This window comes from Rutilus rutilus, assembly GCF_951802725.1.
Source record: "Rutilus rutilus genome assembly, chromosome: 14".
In the NCBI taxonomy this organism is placed as follows: Eukaryota; Metazoa; Chordata; class Actinopteri; order Cypriniformes; family Leuciscidae; genus Rutilus; species Rutilus rutilus.
The window spans coordinates 14,726,154-14,745,710 of NC_140219.1; the positions used below are offsets into that span (position 1 = coordinate 14,726,154).

At 37.2% G+C, this 19,557-nt stretch overlaps 1 protein-coding gene across 1 annotated transcript in view; it reads left to right on the plus strand.

Moving 5' to 3' along the window:
• The first annotated feature begins 16,935 nt into the window (after positions 1-16,935).
• Positions 16,936-19,557, plus strand: part of glra4a (glycine receptor, alpha 4a) — a 45,604-nt gene continuing 42,982 nt past the window's right edge. The window contains exon 1 of the mRNA XM_084430139.1: positions 16,936-17,316. Coding sequence (XP_084286265.1) covers positions 17,249-17,316 — 68 coding nt within the window. The 5' untranslated portion in view covers positions 16,936-17,248. The remainder of the gene's footprint in view (positions 17,317-19,557) is intronic.

Genomic DNA, 19,557 nt, shown 5'->3' on the forward strand with positions numbered 1-19,557 from the left:
TATATTTAACCAGAAAAATCATATACTTTTACGGAAAAATCTTGTGAAAAATTTCTGAAGTCACATAACATCAAGAGACAACTATAGAAATAGTACTGGCAAGTATACATGAAAAACCTGGCAGTATTTTTTATTTGTTTAGAATTTTTTTTTTTTTTTTTTTTTACACAGTGTGTAATTTACACTTACCAATACGTAATCTACAGTCTTGGCTGTTAAAGTCTCAGTCTTAAGACTGACAAAAATGTTACATACAAAAATGTTCTTCAGCACAAGTAATTTAGTCAAAAATAAATAAATAAAATATTTAAATGTCTGTCACCCTTACTTCACACTTCAGTAAAAGATCAATACAAAAGCAGTAGGCTAATGGAACATTTCTATATGTTATTACCTGTGGGGTCATGTAGAGCTCTATTTTGGGGAACACAGAGTAAGAGTTAACAGCCTCATAAACCATAGAGAGCCCCGCAGTCCTTGGGGTCAGCTTCTCTAGGATCACATCTGGGGCCCACATCCTTCAGTGTCACACATAACTCTAAATCAATCAGTCAGTTACATTCAGCCTCATCTTCTCCACACACGTCCATCACCTCAACAGCCGCACAGCTGTGGGTGATATTCCACTCCTCGCTTTATGAACATCTGAGCGCGCTATGGTTACAGTTGCCATAGTGATACAGAGGGCAGGGAATGGCTAAAACAGTTGGAAAGAAAGAAATTTGAAGCTGTGCCTCAAATTATATACATTGCATGCAGCTCTCAGTAAACACTATGTACTCAGCCATTTAATGTATGAATGTACAAAGTGTAGTGTCGTTTCTAATGGAACACGTTTTTACATTCACTTGAGGGAAATAAGGTTGCTGCTAGCTTTAACAAGTTGGCCAAGTATATAAATAAAAAGTGCCCCAAAATGACTTTTTAAATATTGTATCTATTCACATGGGTGATGATGATAAAGCATTCAACTTACATTTGTAAAGCGCTGTCTTCTCCACGTTTCGGTAGTTGCCACTTCCACCAAATCAAAAATAACTTGCCTTCTGCAACGAACCAAAAACAATGGACATTAAGTGTATAAAGTGTCCAATACTTGTTCGAGAGGACAATATCTTGGTATATTACATCTCATTACATTTTAGTTTGAACACACTAGTCACACTACTAGCACTTCAGGACAAAAATATGCTAAATTAATCAGACCTTGAGTTCTTTTTGGTGACCACCTCTCTTTGTCCCTCCCACCTAGATGCGAACAATCATGAGCCAGTGTACGAATAACAAGCTATTTAATCATCTTTAAACTGTTTCTACTCTACTGATGGATCCCTCAGCAGTCATCCTCAGTCTTCCTCTTATTGAAGTGTTTTACCCTAGCTTGGCATGTTCACCCATTAGCCATATTTATTGATGCAATATCTCACTCTGGAGAGCCAAGGAATGAGAGTATGGCCCCCAGCTGCTGTGCAATCAGGCCATTAGTCTAAATGTGTTTGTAGAAATGTGTAGAGCTCACACAAAAGTTGTTACCGCCAGCCACAATTGCTATATAATTCAGGAAAATTCACTCATAATGATTGGTTTTGGGAATTTTTGGATTCACAACAATAATCTGATATGTAAATATTCAGATTCATTAGAAAACAGCTGATGACACTGTAATCATTACTGTGATAATGGACTAATTGCTAGGATTAAGACAAATCTTCGTAAATGGGATTTTATCCGTATATCCCTGCCTTATAACTTTCTTTTTAAAACACATATACACACAGCTTATCCCAGATCCTACTTAATGAAGTCTACTTCCATTTAGTTATTTCATGGTTGTGTGAAAGAATTATGTGACTTCCATTCAGATATTCAGCAGTACTTTCTCCCTGCTTTGCAAGTCCATTACACATCCATCATTTGCATGTTGTTTATCTGCTACCTGATTGGACGCCACATCCCACATTCCTCCATCCAGAGCAGGTTGGTACGTGGACACTCTGTCTAATTAAAAAGTTTAAATCCATCTTCCCAGTCTTGTGGAAAACTTTAATTCTGCTTATTGCATTTCACACTGCTGTTTTCCTGTTTTATTCAAATGTACTCTGCAGTTTATTATTTTAGACTTAGAGGTTGAGAGGTTTAAGTTAACTGATACAAACAAGGAGACACCAGTGTTTTTGTGCATGGATATACAAAATAATTTACCTAACTTTTTTTTTTGCCAACAGATATATTAATAAATAAACTGCACCACATGATTTTCTCCGCAGGGAATTAGGTAGCTAGAGTGTTTAATGGCAGCATCAAAAACTTCTCTCTGAGGTGAACATGGTTTGCTCAGGTGAAGTGAGGAACGTCTCTCAAGAGGAGTGCTTATGGTGTGTTGAGGGATCTGGCAATGCTGTGACAGCTGTGGAAGTAAAGTGAGTGAACGTGTGAAAGCGAGTCTTCTGAAGTGTTTTCTACCCTTCTAGGATGTCCCAGTGGCTTAACAGTCTGAAAGTGAGATGAAAGTGGAAAGTTTGAAAAGCTTGGACAAGGAGAGAGAAATATTCAAGATTTTTTTGTGGATACTTGGACAACGCCTACTAAAATGAAGGAGAACAAATTACTGGTTTTGTTTTATGAATATTAATCAGACCTCAGAAAGACAGTTCAGTTGACTTAATAGGACACAATTATGTTAAACAAATCAAATGCACTTTGGCAAGCAGAGTGCTCTCAATGGCTTTTCTACATCAGTTATTTAGTGTACACCACAGGTTCAAACACAGAACTACAGTTCAGTACTGTCTTGTGATATAATTATTAATTGTGTGGTCTAGCTTCACACACAACCTGATCCCATTTGTGTATTGGTAGATATTCTCAAGTAATATTTACACATCCATTTTTGTACGTTTAAATATAAAATGTATGGAAGTATTGACAGCATCTAACACATAAAACGTAACAAAGTATGAATGCACAGCTTTAGAAAGTTATATAGAAAGGTGTTGGTTGGTTGGTTGGTTGGTTGGTTGGATGGATGGATGGATGGATGGATGGATGGATGGATGGATGGATGGATGGATGGATGGATGGATGGATGGATGGATGGATGGATGGATGGATGGATGGATGGATGGATGGATGGATGGATGGATGGATGGATGGATGGATGGATGGATGGATGGATGGATGGATGGATGGATGGATGGATGGATGGATGGATGGATGGATGGATGGATGGATGGATGGATGGATGGATGGATGGATGGATGGATGGATGGATGGATGGATGGATGGATGGATGGATGGATGGATGGATGGATGGATGGATGGATGGATGGATGGATGGATGGATGGATGGATGGATGGATGGATGGATGGATGGATGGATGGAACTTGGTTTGATATTTTGTTATTTAAAGGGATAGTTCACCCAAAAATAAAAATTATATCATTGTTTACTCACCCTCAAGTTGTTCCAAACCTGTATGAGTTTCTTTGTTCTGCTGAACACAAAGAAAGATATTTGGAAGAATGTTTGTAACCAAACAGATCTCGGTCCCCATTGACTACCATAGTATATATTTTTTCCTACTATGGAAGTCAATGGGGACCGAGATCTGTTGATTACAAACATTCTTCCAAATATCTTCCTTTGTGTTCAGCAGAACAAAGAAACTCATACAGGTTTGGAACAACTTGAGGGTGAGTAAATGATGACAGAATTTTCATTTTTGGGTGAACTATCCCTTTAACGCAGAGATGTTCAGACATTTGAAGTGCGGCTTAAGTGTCCAAATGCTTTTTGCAATCACTCTGTATTTTTTTTATGTATATGTGACAACTATCAAAGCCAACTTCAAGATAAATCAGGTTTACATTCTTTTCATTCCATCTCTCCTCCCTTATGAATCCGCAGACTAAAACATGGCACATACAGTCGACCTGGCGCGAAACCCGAATCAGCATAACGTTCAGCTCTGCATATAATTCCTCCCCTCACACTCCTCCTCTTCTGTCTTCTCTTCTTCCTCCTCCGGGGTGTCAGGGGATCTTTTAGCAAAACAAATCCGAATGCAACGTTGAATTATTTCCACTTGACTCAATGATGTATGAAGGGAGCACTGCAATTAGCAGCACTCTTTGATACTTCTCTCTCAAGTGATCTAGCAGACAAATGTATTAGTATCCTTGCACTCCCTTTCACCACTGCGGTCCACACATTTGGAGGTGGGTGGGAGTGAAATCTCAGCTAAACCCAAAACTCCTCAATGCCAATAGTTGTGCACACCTGGGAGCACCGGGCGTCTTGTGTTGGAGGCGAACGGAAAAGGGCTTAAAGAATTATCCAGCTAAGGTGGGAAGCAATTAACCTACATTAGTTTGTGATGTGTGCCTAGCTGAACGCAAGACTGTTGCTTCTGCAGTGAACTTATACCAGAATGTGGCACAGCATGGGCTTCTGAACAGCAAACTGTTTGAAAAATTCAGCTCTATACTCTACCTGGTGAAAGGAAAGAGTGTTAACTACCATTGTTGGCATCTTTATCTTCAATCCAATCAATAATAATAATAATAATAATATTATTAATAATAATTTGTTACATTTATATATATGTATATCACTTTTCTCTGCACTCAAACTGCTTTAGATAGAAGGGGGGAATCTCCTCAACCACCACCAATGTGCAGCATCCACCTGGATGATGCGACAGCAGCCATATTGCGCCAGAACACCCACCACACACCAGCTTATTAGTGGAGAGGAGACTGTGATGAAGCCAATCAGTATATAATGGGACAATTTGAAGGCCATGATGGACATAGGGCAATGGGGAAATTTGGCCCGGATGCCGGGGTTACACCCCTATTCTTTTGAAGGACATCCTGGGATTTTTAATGACCACAGAGAGTCAGGACCTCGGTTTAACGTCTCATCTGAAGGACGGTGCTCTTTGACAGTAAAGTGTCCCCATCGGTATACTGGGGCGTTAGGACCCACACAGACCACAGGGTGAGCACCGCCTGCTGGCCTCACTAACACTTCTTCCAGCAGCCACCTAGTTTACCCAGGAGGTCTCCCATCTAGGTACAAACCAGGCTCAACCCTGCTTTGCTTGAGTGGGCAACTAGTCTTGGGCTACAGGGTGATATGGCTGCTGGCTAGGACTGACTGTCTGCCATGTTATTTTGCAATTGATGAAATCAGATATTGAATACCTGCATAGGTCCTGTAGTAGTGAGTCATAGACATCAGCATGATATAAAGTAGTAGTAATATTGAATATTTGATCTCCAACAAATTCACAAAGATAATGTTTGAGCAGCAGCTACAAATTAAAAAATAATCCTAAAGTCCTAGAATCCTAAAGCCCTTTCAGTTTAGTTGGATATAGGCTACAGCAATCAGCTTCACTAAACCGCTGGACGTGCTCTTTTAACATGGACATTAAAAAGGACAGAAGGATAGACTTTTTTCTTCAAGGCTAGGTGAGTGAAATTATATTTATATATATTTTTTGCTGTATATGTATCATCTTTTTTCTTTTCTTTTTTTACATATTATGTCTTAAAGTGACCAAATTTTTTTATTTTAAAGCAGTCAATAATAATAAAAAAGAAGATTCCCTCCCCAGACCGCGACAGGTAGTGTGCCTCCGCTGCCACTGGTATGCAGTAGCTGTATTTTCCAATGCAACCAGTTCTCAGGTGGGAGGAAAAAAATGGCCTTGAACGTATTAGAAACCACCTGCTCGAGGAAAAAGAAATCTGCACGGTGTAATCCGAGTGTGCCCTAAAGAGAGCAAAGATGTACAGATGAAGCCTAACCTTTAGTACATTGACAGATCTGTCGCTCTCAGAAAGGCCTTTGTGAGAACAATGGCTAATGGCATCTGAACCTTAGAAATGGGCATCAGCACTGACTAACCATCCCAGCTCATTTAATAATGTGCATTAGAGTCAGAATCAGACTCATTTATATGTATAACATAACAAATAGATATATAACATTGTCGAAAATCATATCAAAGATTTGTGAGAGGAACAGAATTTCCACAGAAGAAAGATAATCATGTGGGGTTGGAAAGACATGAGAGTGAATAAATGATGACAGAATACTAATAACTTAATGTGATGCAGTTCTGGAAGTTATTTTAATTTGACTTGACAAGGAAAGGTCATTTGAATTCACAAACTAACAAAGGTAAACATTTGACAGCACTAGCAAATATGTCTGGAATAAAGCAGACTTTTGTCTTCGTATCTGAGAAAACACATTAAATTAGCACTTCATTTAATGCACTAATATTTCAATTAACAGGAATTTGCTATTTAATAGTTAAAATGCTATTTTTCATCAACAGCAAACTACTACTACAACAAAAAGAAGAAAAAAAAACTTCAAAACCATGATCGGCAGATTTATAAAGAGAGACTGGTGGACCCAGGTAGTCTAAAACTTGACTGTTAGAGATTCTGGCCATCACTTGGAGGAATGTTCTGTACTCATTCAAATGCAGGACTTGCAATGTATGCAGTCTCAAACCATCTATGATCTGGTTTCCCCCATGATCGTCCTCAGAAAACCTAAGAATGATTCTAAACTATGTGAGAATCATTCATTTAATTTGAGAAAAAAAGTCATGACCACATACACCTTTATCGGAAATTCATCATCTGGCTTCATCTCAGTTCTGGCCTTCTCCTTACGACAGATTTATCAGTGAGGGGAAATTATGATTCAAATGAATTTATGAAATCATATATAATTCCCACATGTGCCTATTAAGTTTCTCTCCAGGAGCCCCTCTTCAACTTTCATACACCAGTGTTCTTCCCTCCGTCAATAACAATCAGAGAAAAAAAAATTAGCTTGAAATCCCTCATTGCTCCTGACCACACAAGAATCCATAAACACAATGTTAACCAGGCCACATTCTGCGTTCATTTCACACTTGATCTGCTTAGTTTGTTTCGTGCATTCCGCTTTATTAAAATGTGCATGTCATTTCTAAGGCATGAGAAACAAAAATTCAAGCGATCAATATGAAATTATTATGAAGGAGCAGACCAAAGTACGTATCTGAGGATCCATTGGGATTCTCTGCTCCTTGTCAATACAGAATCACAGCAGGACTCCAAGTTCAGCCGCTGCATCACTCACATTGCATTTCATTTGGAGCCACTTACTCTTTCAGTACACTGTGGTAAACCAATTTCACATCCCTTTTTCATATATCAGCCGTTAGGGGACCTTATCTAAAATGCTTTACATGGCAAAAGAACACCATCATTCCTTGACAAACATGACAACATGACAGCTATTTTCCACAACGGGCTCTTACTCATACAAACCTAGATGACGCAGTCGATAAAGAACAACAGCAACATAAACACTGAGGGAAAGTCAACAACTCAGACAAGACAGGATGGCCTTTAATGCCATTCCCAGTAACCTTGAAAATACTGGTTGTTATATTCAAGTATATGTTCTACCCTGGAGACTTAGAAGGAGTGCTTAAAATACATATGCTTAATGAAAAATGTATGTTTGTAATGATCGATTTTGTAACATTTCACCAGGTAGCACACATCTGGGACAAAACAAACAGACAAAAGCTTTTAGGAGTGCAGAAAGAAAAAGTATTGAGGCAATACAGTGGATACTATTTGCCAGAACATACTATTAACCCACACGTAGCGGTTGATCCATGACGTCCTCACAGCCAGCAACTAAAGTTCAATCTAGTAATTACTTAAATACTTTGACACTTTGACAGTGTGGTGCATCCAAGCAAGTCAAAGTGGCTCAAACTATGGAGTATTTTTACAGCAGAGGAAAAAAAGCTTCACAGCGATTTATACTCTTATACATTTATTTAAAAGTGAAAATGCCATTTTATTTTACCCCCATTTTATTATATCCAGAAAACACTGGATAATCATAGTCTTCTTTTCAACATATTAATAATCATAATAATATGTTACTCTTGTATAATATTCAGATGGGTATATATATATATATAAAATAGTTAAAATAGTACATATTATTATATAAATGTCATATTATATTGCATGTATAATATTAAATATTATATAAAATATTAGGTATAATATTTAGAATGTTATTCTCACATTATTCTACCATGTGTAATATTTGTTTACAAATGTAATTCATACATTTTATTTTAGATCATTGTATCCATAATCAATGTAAATAAAAGACTTAAATAAATGATTGAACAAAACAGACTAAACTAAATTATCACAATTATTTTGGCAAGCTGCCAGAGACCAGTGGGGAATATCTACCGGTAAACAAGAACTCTGGGTTATCTTCATACATACGCCACACAATGATTTATTTAAATATTTTCAATCAAATTCAAGCAAGAGGAGAGTGGGAGAGAATGTAAATGGGGACAAAACAGGGTGAAAGGGCCAGAAATCACATAATTGGCATGCTAACTTGCCCTTGTTGTACTGGAAAGGCATTATCATGTTTAGAAACACACACGTTTCTCAAAATAAGCCACAGAAAGATTGAAAAGAGGAACGTCTGTGAGGAAAAAACATTTTAGTGTCTATAAACTTATCTTCTCAAAAAGTCATTGGATTTCTGCCACTGTCAAGTGCGGCTCCTGCAAGCAGGAAAATTTTGTCCTTTCATGTAGGAAAGTGCAACTCTTCTCTGTAAAAAAAAAAAACCTCTGTAATTTTTTTTGCTTGTAGATATGAAACACAACACTTTTTTTGAGTGTTGATAATTCTACTTTAACTTTCTATAGGTGGGCAGTCTGTTCTCTAACTGACTTTTGCCACTGAGCAATCCAGAGCAAGTCATTTCATCATTACAATGTGACCTTTGTATGTCAAGTTGAGCTTGTCCAGCTATTAATGTAAATGCAAAGCTTTCAGCATTCATATCCACCACAGCTGCTAGGCTCCATCAGAGCCTGACATGAAGGAAAAAGACAACGAGGTCAGAAGCAGAAAGGTCAACATAAGGGGAAAAAGGAAAAGAGGACAGCAAACTATGTGACTGTCCATGCCCATATGTAATTCTATTCACCTTATTTTTAACGTAAGAGCGAGCATGGCCATTTTCACCTTGTAAAGCTTCTGGTGTCAACTGCTTTCAGCTATATAGAAAAATTGTTAGTTATGCTTTCTTGATGTTGCAAATTGGTATTTGTTATCATATTATTCTATTATCGCAAATAGTTTTACCATTTACTGCAATTTGTAATTCTTTCTTTATTTTTTACAACACTGAGAAAATATATTTAGACCAACTTGGCAAAATATTACTGGTAGGTCAATATTCATTTCACCATAAACAAAATTCAATAAGAATTTTCACTTCAGATAAAACTGAAACCATTTGTTTCATTTAATCTCAATAAAGAAAAATGTTTATTGTAATGTCATTTAAAATCTGCATTATATTTTGTTATAAAAACAATCTTCTTTTAAATAAAATCCACAATTATACCTGCAGTCAGTAAAGCTAGCCAGTATATGTTCTGCACATAAACACTATGGTGTCAAGCTATTTACTATTTAAACAAAATTCTCTTTTAGATTTTTCTATGAGTGTTATTTACTTTTAGAGAAACTGAAACAGGTTTAGAAAAACATGATTTTTCAATATGAAAATCCACTTTAAATAAATGACAGTAGTTTCACTTTGTGTGTGTGTGTGTGTGTGTAGCATCTAATGAATAAGAAGTCTCACACATTCATACTAGATTGCTAGCTTACTTCCACGTTTGAAAAATAGGGTGGATTTGGCTGTTTGTGGCGAGGAATTCCCAGCAACCCCCGATTTTTATGTTCACTGTAGGATTGGTGAATATGACTTTCTAGAAGGTTATCATTCTGCTTGAATCTCATAGATTCCAATGTAATTATGTGTCAGCCAAAGGGAAGAAATATCAACCTCAGAGAATGAAGTGTGTGCAGCCTTGAAGCATTATTTAAAATACTGAGATGTAAAAACATGACAAAGTGACAAATGAAATGTGCTGAGATGCCTTATCCTGCACAAGTGTTTATTAAGATGGACCAGATACCATGTGAAACCCCACTGTTCTGAACTGAGGGGAGCTGAAGGGGTTTCCTGTATGATTTTGTGCAACTTAGCAGAATGGGACTGACAAAGCGCAAACACCAGACAATTAAATTTGAGGCCCGTCCACAAGCTGGCTTCAGTAACAGTACAAGTGATCATACATTTTATGTAATGCTACAATTCTTAATAAGCTGATTAATTAAGCTGATCACATACAGGGAGCATAGACTGGAGGATTATTTTTCATGTATGCTACATATTAACAGACAAGCCTTTACCCGCCCGTTCTTTTTCATTCCCACCATCCTGTGATTGAATTTATCAACATTTGAAAATAACAATGTTTGGCAACTTTTACATATTTTCCATCAAATGCCATCAATATGCCATCAAAATTCAAATATTTACACTGAACTTAAAGGCACAATATGTAACTTTTTTGCTTTAAAAATAGCAAAAATCACTATATCTATGTTATATATTTTTTTTAGTTGTGTACTTACATTATACCGACTGTTTCCAACAACTTTCAAACCAGGTAAATAATTACAAAACCAAATTTGTAATTTAATTCGAAGACACGTCCCGTTTCTTTATTTCCGTTTTGTCGCCGCCAATGTCGTCATATCCGCGTTGTCCCTGGTTTCCGCTCGTACTGCCATAGCAACCAGTGCCCTCTGATAGTAACCAAGGCGACAGACGTGGACAACTGTGTAGTTTGCAATGTCTATCTGCACGCTGTTGTTTCGTTCAAACATTATGGACCATGGCAAGCAGACTTTGGATAAAAAAGGAGAACTAAAACGAGAATCAATATCAGCGCGGTGTTTTCGAGATGCCGAGAGCTCCCATAGACAGTAAGTTATATAAACGAGAGCTCCAAGTCCGAGACTTCGAACGCTCCTACATGTACTTTATTAAACAGGTGAGCACATTTACATAAAACTAATCAATGTTATATAGTTCAACAATGATAAAATGTTAGAATATGATCTGTATGTTATTCTAATGTTGATCTAGCTTACTGCTAGTCTCATACAGACAAACTAACACAAATTTCAACACATTTAAATGCAGTTTAGTGTGCTAGTGTAATGTTAGACCAAGTGAAACAGCGCTGCGTTACCTCACAAGTTTAATTTGTCTAATAAACTGACCTGTAAGTAGTAATTCTGCACTTGCGTGCAGTTCGGTAGAATGAAATGTCCTTATTCCTTTTATATCCGCGGGACTCGCGTCGCGTGTGGAGCTGATAGCTGTCTCTTAGCAATCCCGAACTGCTTCATATCACAGTCATGATAAAAACATCGATGTATTCACTCATCCATAAAAATTGTTAGATCGGTCGGCTTGACGTTGACGACAAGATCCATAATTCTTAGCAAATGTTGCGTCATCAAACTACGCCTTTGTTATTGTAAGAGGTTAGCGACCCCTAGCGGCGAAAAAGTTACATACTGTACGTTTAAATATTATGGGCTAGATTTTCTAACAGCCGGCGCAAACCCTCTTTAGCCGTTAAAAAAACTACTGTCAGGATTTAATAAAAACACGCAGTGAAAAACTTAAAAGGTATGGGCAGTTATTTTTGCAGCTGACCTTATTGCATATGCATTTGTAGGAGTTTCCCTTTCAGATTCAAAATTTATGGGAGGAGAGTATTTAAATGAATCATGCAAGGTGATTTACTAAGGTTTGCACTAGTCAATTTACTGGTATTTGCACCATTATTTACAGCCCAAAAAGAGCGATAGTATATGTAGTATAATTGTACACCTAAAAAAATCTTCACCGTTATTGCTTAACTTAGAATTAACCTTATTCTGTCTCTGTTTGCTGTATGGTCCTTTCTATGAACAAGAGAGACGGAATTAATTACATATATGTGATATTCCAATGGTATCTGTAATTGTGTGATGTACTCTGTTTATGTGAAAAAATCAAAATAAAGTGGGGGAAAAAAAAACTCTTCAACGTAGACGTTAAACAATACAGGACAAGGAACAGACTACACCTGAGGGGTTAAGTGCAGAGGGCAAACAAAGGAGCTAACGAGTTAATTAATAAGGTACAGGTGAATGAGATGAATGAATGAGATGAATCAACGAGACGAACGGGGACACTGGGTCAAAAGAAAATAGCAACTGAACATAATGAAAACTAAGACAAAACAAAACATAACCCTGACTAGATAGACTTAGCACATTAAAATTGAAGATATTTTAATCTTCAACATGGCTCATCCAATGTGACTTAAAATAACTATGTTTTTAACAAAATTTAAACCCTCAAATTGTATCACTCCCACACTGATTTCAAAGCCCAAGCTAACACCATTTTAAGTAACTAAGTTGGTTTGGATGCTTGCCCATAACTGATTGAATAAGGTACTGAAGGAATTAAATGCTGTCTGTCAGTGTTAACGTTCATGAAAATGTTCCTCAATCAAGTGAAATAGTAGTAATTCAAACAGAGCAAGTGTCTAATCACAAAGGAAAAGAAGTTCCACAGAAGTATGAAATGCATGTGTGAAAGCAGATAAAAGCCACAGAGATTGGATTTAAAGAGGAGAGTGGCATCTTTATGCATGAGGGCTTGAGATATGAGCAGGCACATACTCTTCACTGTGTGGGGAGATTCGTGATCTCTCAACAGCCTCACAAAACCTTCTGACACCCAAAATCGCATTCAGATTCACACAAACACTTTTCTTAAATACCATTTAGGATTTGGATCTCTGAAGAGCAGACTTTCTAATCTAAGACTAATCAAATGGATTTATAAGAGCACTGATTCTTGACATCAAACAAAATCACTAACTGTGGCGTTCTTGTCATCTGTGGTTTGGACAATTATTGATCTGAAGGTTTGATATGTAGCAGCAGACAATTAACAGTCCAAAAATTTAAATGCAAAAAAAAAAAAAAAAAAAAGCCAAAACCAAACAAGTATATACTAAAACAATCCCAAGGGTTCTACTGCCCTTCATGGGCTTTGTAAACTGTCTACAAACCATTGAAAAAGGAATCAGCAAACCTTTTTTTTTAAATGAAGCAAGCTGCTGGCTATTTAGTGTGTCATTGTGAATCAGAAAGAGGGTCATCAAAGATACTTGAGACTTTAATTCAGTCCTCTCTAGACGGAAAATTACAATCAAGCTTAATTGTTATGTGCATTTGTATTTAAATGTCTGGTTCAAAAGTGAAAAAAGGGATATCTGCAAAGAGAGCCAAATGAGTAAAGATGTGAAACATTGCTCAGCTGTAAGAATTTGATTAGCTGTCTAAATATCTGTCTAGTCTGTTGCAGCTTTTATGATCATTTTTATGATGTAGTTTTAAGAATTTAGAGTAGTTAGAAGTCTCTGTGGTCACAGCTTTAACATGTCAACTCCGTCTTCCCGGTGTGATAATTTCTATTATTAGTTGAAAAATAGGAAATAGGAAAAAAACTAAATTGCTCCACTGTACAACACATGGGTAAGATGAAAAAATAACAAAATTTGCCTGATGGTGTTGACTTGTAAGCTGATAAGTGCTCACAAAAACTCTTTATATAGTGATATAATATTCTTTGCATATGGGGAATGTTGTTTCATGATTTTATTTACATATATATTTGGCCTGACTTACATGCCTTATATACATAACATGTGCAAAGACACACACACCATGACTATATTTATGAGGAAATTCATTGAAATAATGAAATCACTAGCCCTTTACCCTAACCATCACAACTAAGTGTCTAACCATTATCCCAACCTAAAAAAAAACCAGCCCTTTAAAGACAATTAAATTTTTTATGGAATATTGCCGTTTTTATTTATGCACATCATTTTTTGAGTGACAACCTGTCACTCACATGAGATCACAGCAATAGCAAACCCTGATGTAATGAAGAGCGAACATGTCTGATGCTAGTTATGACCTTAAATCATGCAGGTCAGGCACAAATAAAATGTATGTGATTTTATGTGGTTCTTTTGGATTCACGTTGAGAACATTTCTGTTGCTGCTACAGGGTGGCACATAATAATGCTTACCATTACACTGAACAAGTGAGCTAGTGAGCATACTGGAGAACCAGAAAGAGACATACTATACTGCTAATAGGGGAAAAGCAAACCACTGGAAGGACTGTTTAATTAAATTTAATATAAGGTAAAAATTAGCTTTATTAATTTGTTACCTTGTCAATCAGTTGTTTGACCAAATATTTGCTAGTATTTAAATCTGTTGCAACCTCAGTTGGACCTTTGTCAACACCGTCAGTATTGGTCAACAGTATTATTTTTGTTAATTTTGAAAGAAATACATTATTTTATCAATTCATTGTGTTAAAATATTAAAATATCGAATGAACTGCATGATGTTATGTCTTATTTACCTAAGAACATTGGTTATACAGTATGTGCTTAATATCAAAAAGGAGGGTAGAGAATTGAGGAATTTAGGAACCAGATTGTTCATAATAGTGAGTAACCTACAATAATGCATTAATTGATGCATATCATTTTGTAATATGCACAACACAAATCTAAACCTTTCAAATCAGAATAGATTTGTGAACAAATTTTCAATGGTACCTGCTGGTGAAGTCACTGAGATCTGCAGTACTACAGCAGAATGAATCAGGTAACAGGACTCCTGGAGCTGTGAAGGACAGCAGAGACAACAGGTGTAAACGAGTGACTTAACGACTTGATTTGTGGCCAAGAAATAGCAGCCAATAGGGAAGAGATGTCACAGCAATTGATATTCAACTATATTTGGTTTCCACTTGTATGCCCCCTTCATGGTGTTTGGTCCCAGCAGAGTGACGGATGGATCTCCAGGCCCCATATGTCAGCAGTCCTATAGGGCTCTTTGTGTCAGCCTACAGACATGTGAGCACCATACACAAGGGAAACCTGAGAGTTAGCTCAGCATAAAGGTGCAACGGCAGTATTGGTACCTGCAGTCTTGACACCCTGCTGAGGGTTACAAATACAATACAAATATTTTCACATCACCAGCCGATGCTATTCTAATATATATATATATATATATATATATATATATATATATATATATATTTATATTTATTTATTGTGTTAATGGAATTACTTAACTATTAAGCTTGTGATTGCCTTTTAGATTTCAATTTAAAAAGCAGCTAGCAGACAGAGATGGATGGATGGATGGATGGATGGATGGATGGATGGATGGATGACTTTCAAAAACAACATACCTCATTATATAGAGCAACATGTTTGGCTGGATATCACGTGATAAATACTTTCCAAAAAAAATAATCATTTTCAAAAATAAATAAATAAATAAAGAGGGGTTGCTTGTGTTTTCAAGCTTCACACTTCTGATTCATTCATTTAACAGGCTCTAATGCATATTTCATAAGCCAGGCGCTGTACATCAGGAGCACAAAGATAATTGTAGAGGTGAGTGTTTAATCTCACGGTTTCCCCCTGAAAAGATTAAAAAGAGCGAGACCTTTATCTCCTTAGGAGACAGTGGTATCAACGGTGTCATCCGCTAAGAAGATGAATGACTCCAGCTGAGGTAATTTGATGGTCAGGAGCCACAAGTAATTTTTCATTCAGAATAAAATTTCTGATGTGGTGCCTTTTCATCTGAGTTTACAAAGCCAAAAACAGCCCTTTCACACAATTTTTTTTCTTCAACACCCTGCTGAATGGAATTTTAATGCTGGTCTTAGGTGGTTTATACTGGTCTGGATTACTCATATTTAATTAAAATGTATTTTAAGCCCTATTCGGACGGAATTAGTTTTACAAGGGTAGATGGAGTAATGTAATTTTGCCACAGGATGTCTGTAATAATAATGGCCAATTCGCACGGGACAAGACATCTCAGTAAAACTAGCAGAAGTGGGAAGGGTAACTCGATTTACGCACTGCCGTCACCCTCCTGTCGTCATGTGCGTATTACGTTGCTTCCTGATATCATGTGTGCAAACCTATATTTGTATATATAAAACAGTTAGTTCTGGTCGAACAATGTATGTTGATAATAGACACTTACCTAACGCTAAAAGAAGTTTTGTGCCTCTAGCAAGTGCTTTTGACCTTCTTTTTGATCTGAATGGTATGTGGAAAACACTTGAGTTTTGCCACAGACTAGAATGCAACTGAATGCTTTTTCAAGGGCCTCCATATCCAGGTAATTTTTCCAGACCTTTTTCCAGAAGGTAAAAGTTGCCGTAATCTTTACTGCCATTGTCCGTAATGATAACTGAGATGGCACATTCGGGTGGGACAAAAATTCTGAGAAGCTCTGATAATAATTACTTTACCCCACCTCTCCATGTTAAACTAATCCTGTCCGGATAGGGCTTTAATCAAATTTATTCCATAACGTAATAAAAAAACTCCTTTGTAATGCTAGTTGCACACTGTAAACATTAAAGTGCTTTAAATATTGAAATTCTTCAGTGAAACCTTGAAGGTAGGTGTCATTTGTATGGTGTGTGTGTATATATATAACATAGTATTTACCATTATAAACCAGCTTTCAAATATTAATATGACAGCTAGCATGTGTTATGAGCACATCTCTTGCTCTCAGGTTTTTTGGTCTCCTTCATCTTCCTTCATACTCCAAGTACATACATATGTGTAATGAAGAAAAGCCTTGAAGTGGTTAGTCCTCCACCCCGAGAGAAAGGGAGAGAGAGAAACAACTATCATAAACAAAGCCAGAAAAACCTCCATCCCCCTCTCTGATCTCCTAGATCCTCCTCTTTCTGTTCCTCTTCTCAGTGGGCTCACCACACGCCATCTCCTTGCCTTCAAATGCGCTGCTGGCCCTTTAAATCCTCTCCATTATAATTCCTGGAGCGAGCAGCTGGTCATAAAAAAGAACGAGAAAGAAAGGGAAAAGCACATAGTCTCTTCAAAACACAAACCCAGACACATAGACATGCTTGCGCTCTCACCTATTCTCACTGACATCTGAGGAGGGGAGGGGGACACTGTGGAGGATTTTCCAGTCAACAGAAGTGAGCAGGGAGGAAGCCAGAAGAAGTTTCCTCACAGACAGGCTTGGATCACTCTGCAAGACAATGCATTCCTGTCGAGTTTTACCTGCTCCTCTTTGGATTTGGTAATTCTGTAGAGTTTAAGTTCTTCAAACGGACTGAGAGAGAGAGAGACTGAGCAAGAGAATGCTCCCTCAGGTCATAAGGATTTTATACGTCTTGTCTTTTTTCTTTTTCCAAGGGGGCTTTATCAGGTAAGACAAGCAGTGGTTTTTAATAGCATGCATGTATTGGTTGTGTGGTGTAGTGTTGTGTTGTGTTGTATGGTCTGTTCATTATAAGAAATGTCAGTAACATTTATTAGTTTAGGATCCAGTTATTGTGTGTTGTATTGTTGTTGTGTATTTGTATAACTGGGCTGCCTATCTTGGCCAGCACACTCCTGTAAAAGAGATTTTAATCTCCGTGAGGTTCTCTCCTGGTTAAATAAAGGCTAATAAATAAATAAATAAATAAAAAATCTAATTATTAACTAGTTGCTTATTAGCTGGCTGTTTGTTAGTACTTATAAAGCACATATTAATGATTTATTCAGCAAACTTAACAACTACCTTACTAACTATTATTAAGCAGTAATTAGGAGTTTATTGAGGCAAAAGTCATAGTTATTAGTTTGTTAGAATTGGACCTCAATCTAAAGTGTGACTGAAATGTCACATTGAAATCTTTTTTGTGTATTCCAGTTTTTTTCTTGAGAGTAATAGTTCAAAGTAATAAGTAATATATAATATTATATTCATTAGAATATTAGAATAATATAATACTAAATGAGGGTTTTGTTAGGTTGAAATGTGTGATTAATTTAAACTCAAACTGACAGAGAATGCAGTGTGTGCTCCTCTCCTGCCAATTAAGCAAATTTCCAAATTCCATGCAAAAAAAGAAAAAAAGAAAAAGGAAATAAGCTCCTTGTAAAATAAATAACATATATTGCATTTCTTTTGTCTTTTCCTTATTAAATTAAAGGTAAAAAGTTTGAACCATTTTGTCAAGCAGAATTTTTTTTTAAAATATATTTTATGATATTTTTGATAGCCTGGAGTGCCTGAACAATATCCAACAACATAAAACTCACAGTAAGGGTTGTGGCTCCATAATTTATGAACACACGAATAAAGCAAGACTTTGAAGAATATGAAAGGATATACAGAGAATCTCAGTGCTATTTAAATCTTAAGAATGCTCTAAATAAATAAGTAAAACATTTAAAAAATATAAAGAATATAAAGAGTAACTTAAAAAAAGGAAAATGAGATTTTCTCCCCCTCTCTGAATGAAAAAAGTGAAAAGTTTTGCAGCGAGTGCACTCCCTGTTTCATGCCCCATTGCATCCAGGTGTGAACAGGCTGGAGCTAAAATTTGCATAATCTCAAAGCCTGGGTCTGGCGACGAGCATCCGCTCTGAGAGAGCAAGACATACACTGACGGGATGAAGAGGCGATTGAGTGAAGCCATTCTAGATGAGATTACAGGAAAAGTGCTGGGTGTCATAATGATGCAACAAAAGGTACAGCTCTAGTGAAGGTATGAGACAGAGTGCATGAGACAGCCAAGGACAGGGTGACTGGCAGAGGAACATGTTGTAGATGTTGTGGTATGTCACATGTTACATGCACACATGAGGACAGAAGGCTTCGTGTCTCTGAAGGGCCCGTGGTGTGACTTGCGGGTGGGAAATGACATCCCTTAGCGATCGCACTCACTAGCTCAGTGTCAACCTGCAGACACTGTGTGGGCGATTCAGAACATGGAGGCAGAGATGAGCGGTGTTTGGGCTGAGCTGTCGGACTCTGAGGTGAGGGGGCGACAATGGCTATGAAAGGAGCCATGCAGAGACCTGGGTAGAACCCAAAGGGGTGGCTGATTAGCAGGTAGACAGGTCATGAGCATAGAGCGACAGGACCGCCAGAAACTTACGAAATGTACTGTGAAGAAGAGTGACTCAGAACAGCCTCAGCATGTCTGTGCAGACTACAGGTCAGCCGTGTAGTGATTGGGTGAAGATGAATATGAGAAAGTCACTATTTGTTTTCACAGACATCTTACAGTTTTATAATGAACGTTTTGAACTGAGAATAACCTCAGGGAAAACATAGGAAAAACATTACCTTGAGAAAGAGAGACTAAACGTAGTTTGAAAGAGCAGCTGGTGTGTGAAATAAAGACATCTGTCAAGACAGAAACAGAGGGATTTGCAAGAAAATATAAGATGCTGAGATGGAAAACAAAGGGATTTGTTGCAGCTCAAACTTTGTCTCTTATTAATAATAAAACAGTACACCGATTTCAGTTTTCCACTCAGGGCTATACACACATTTTTAAGCAAGAGTACACCATTCCCACCAATCAGCAAGGAGAGAGTGCCAAATTTGACCCCAAAGTCACACCAGCACAACTCTCAGCAGTAATAGAAATGCAGAGGTCAGGGGCCACTG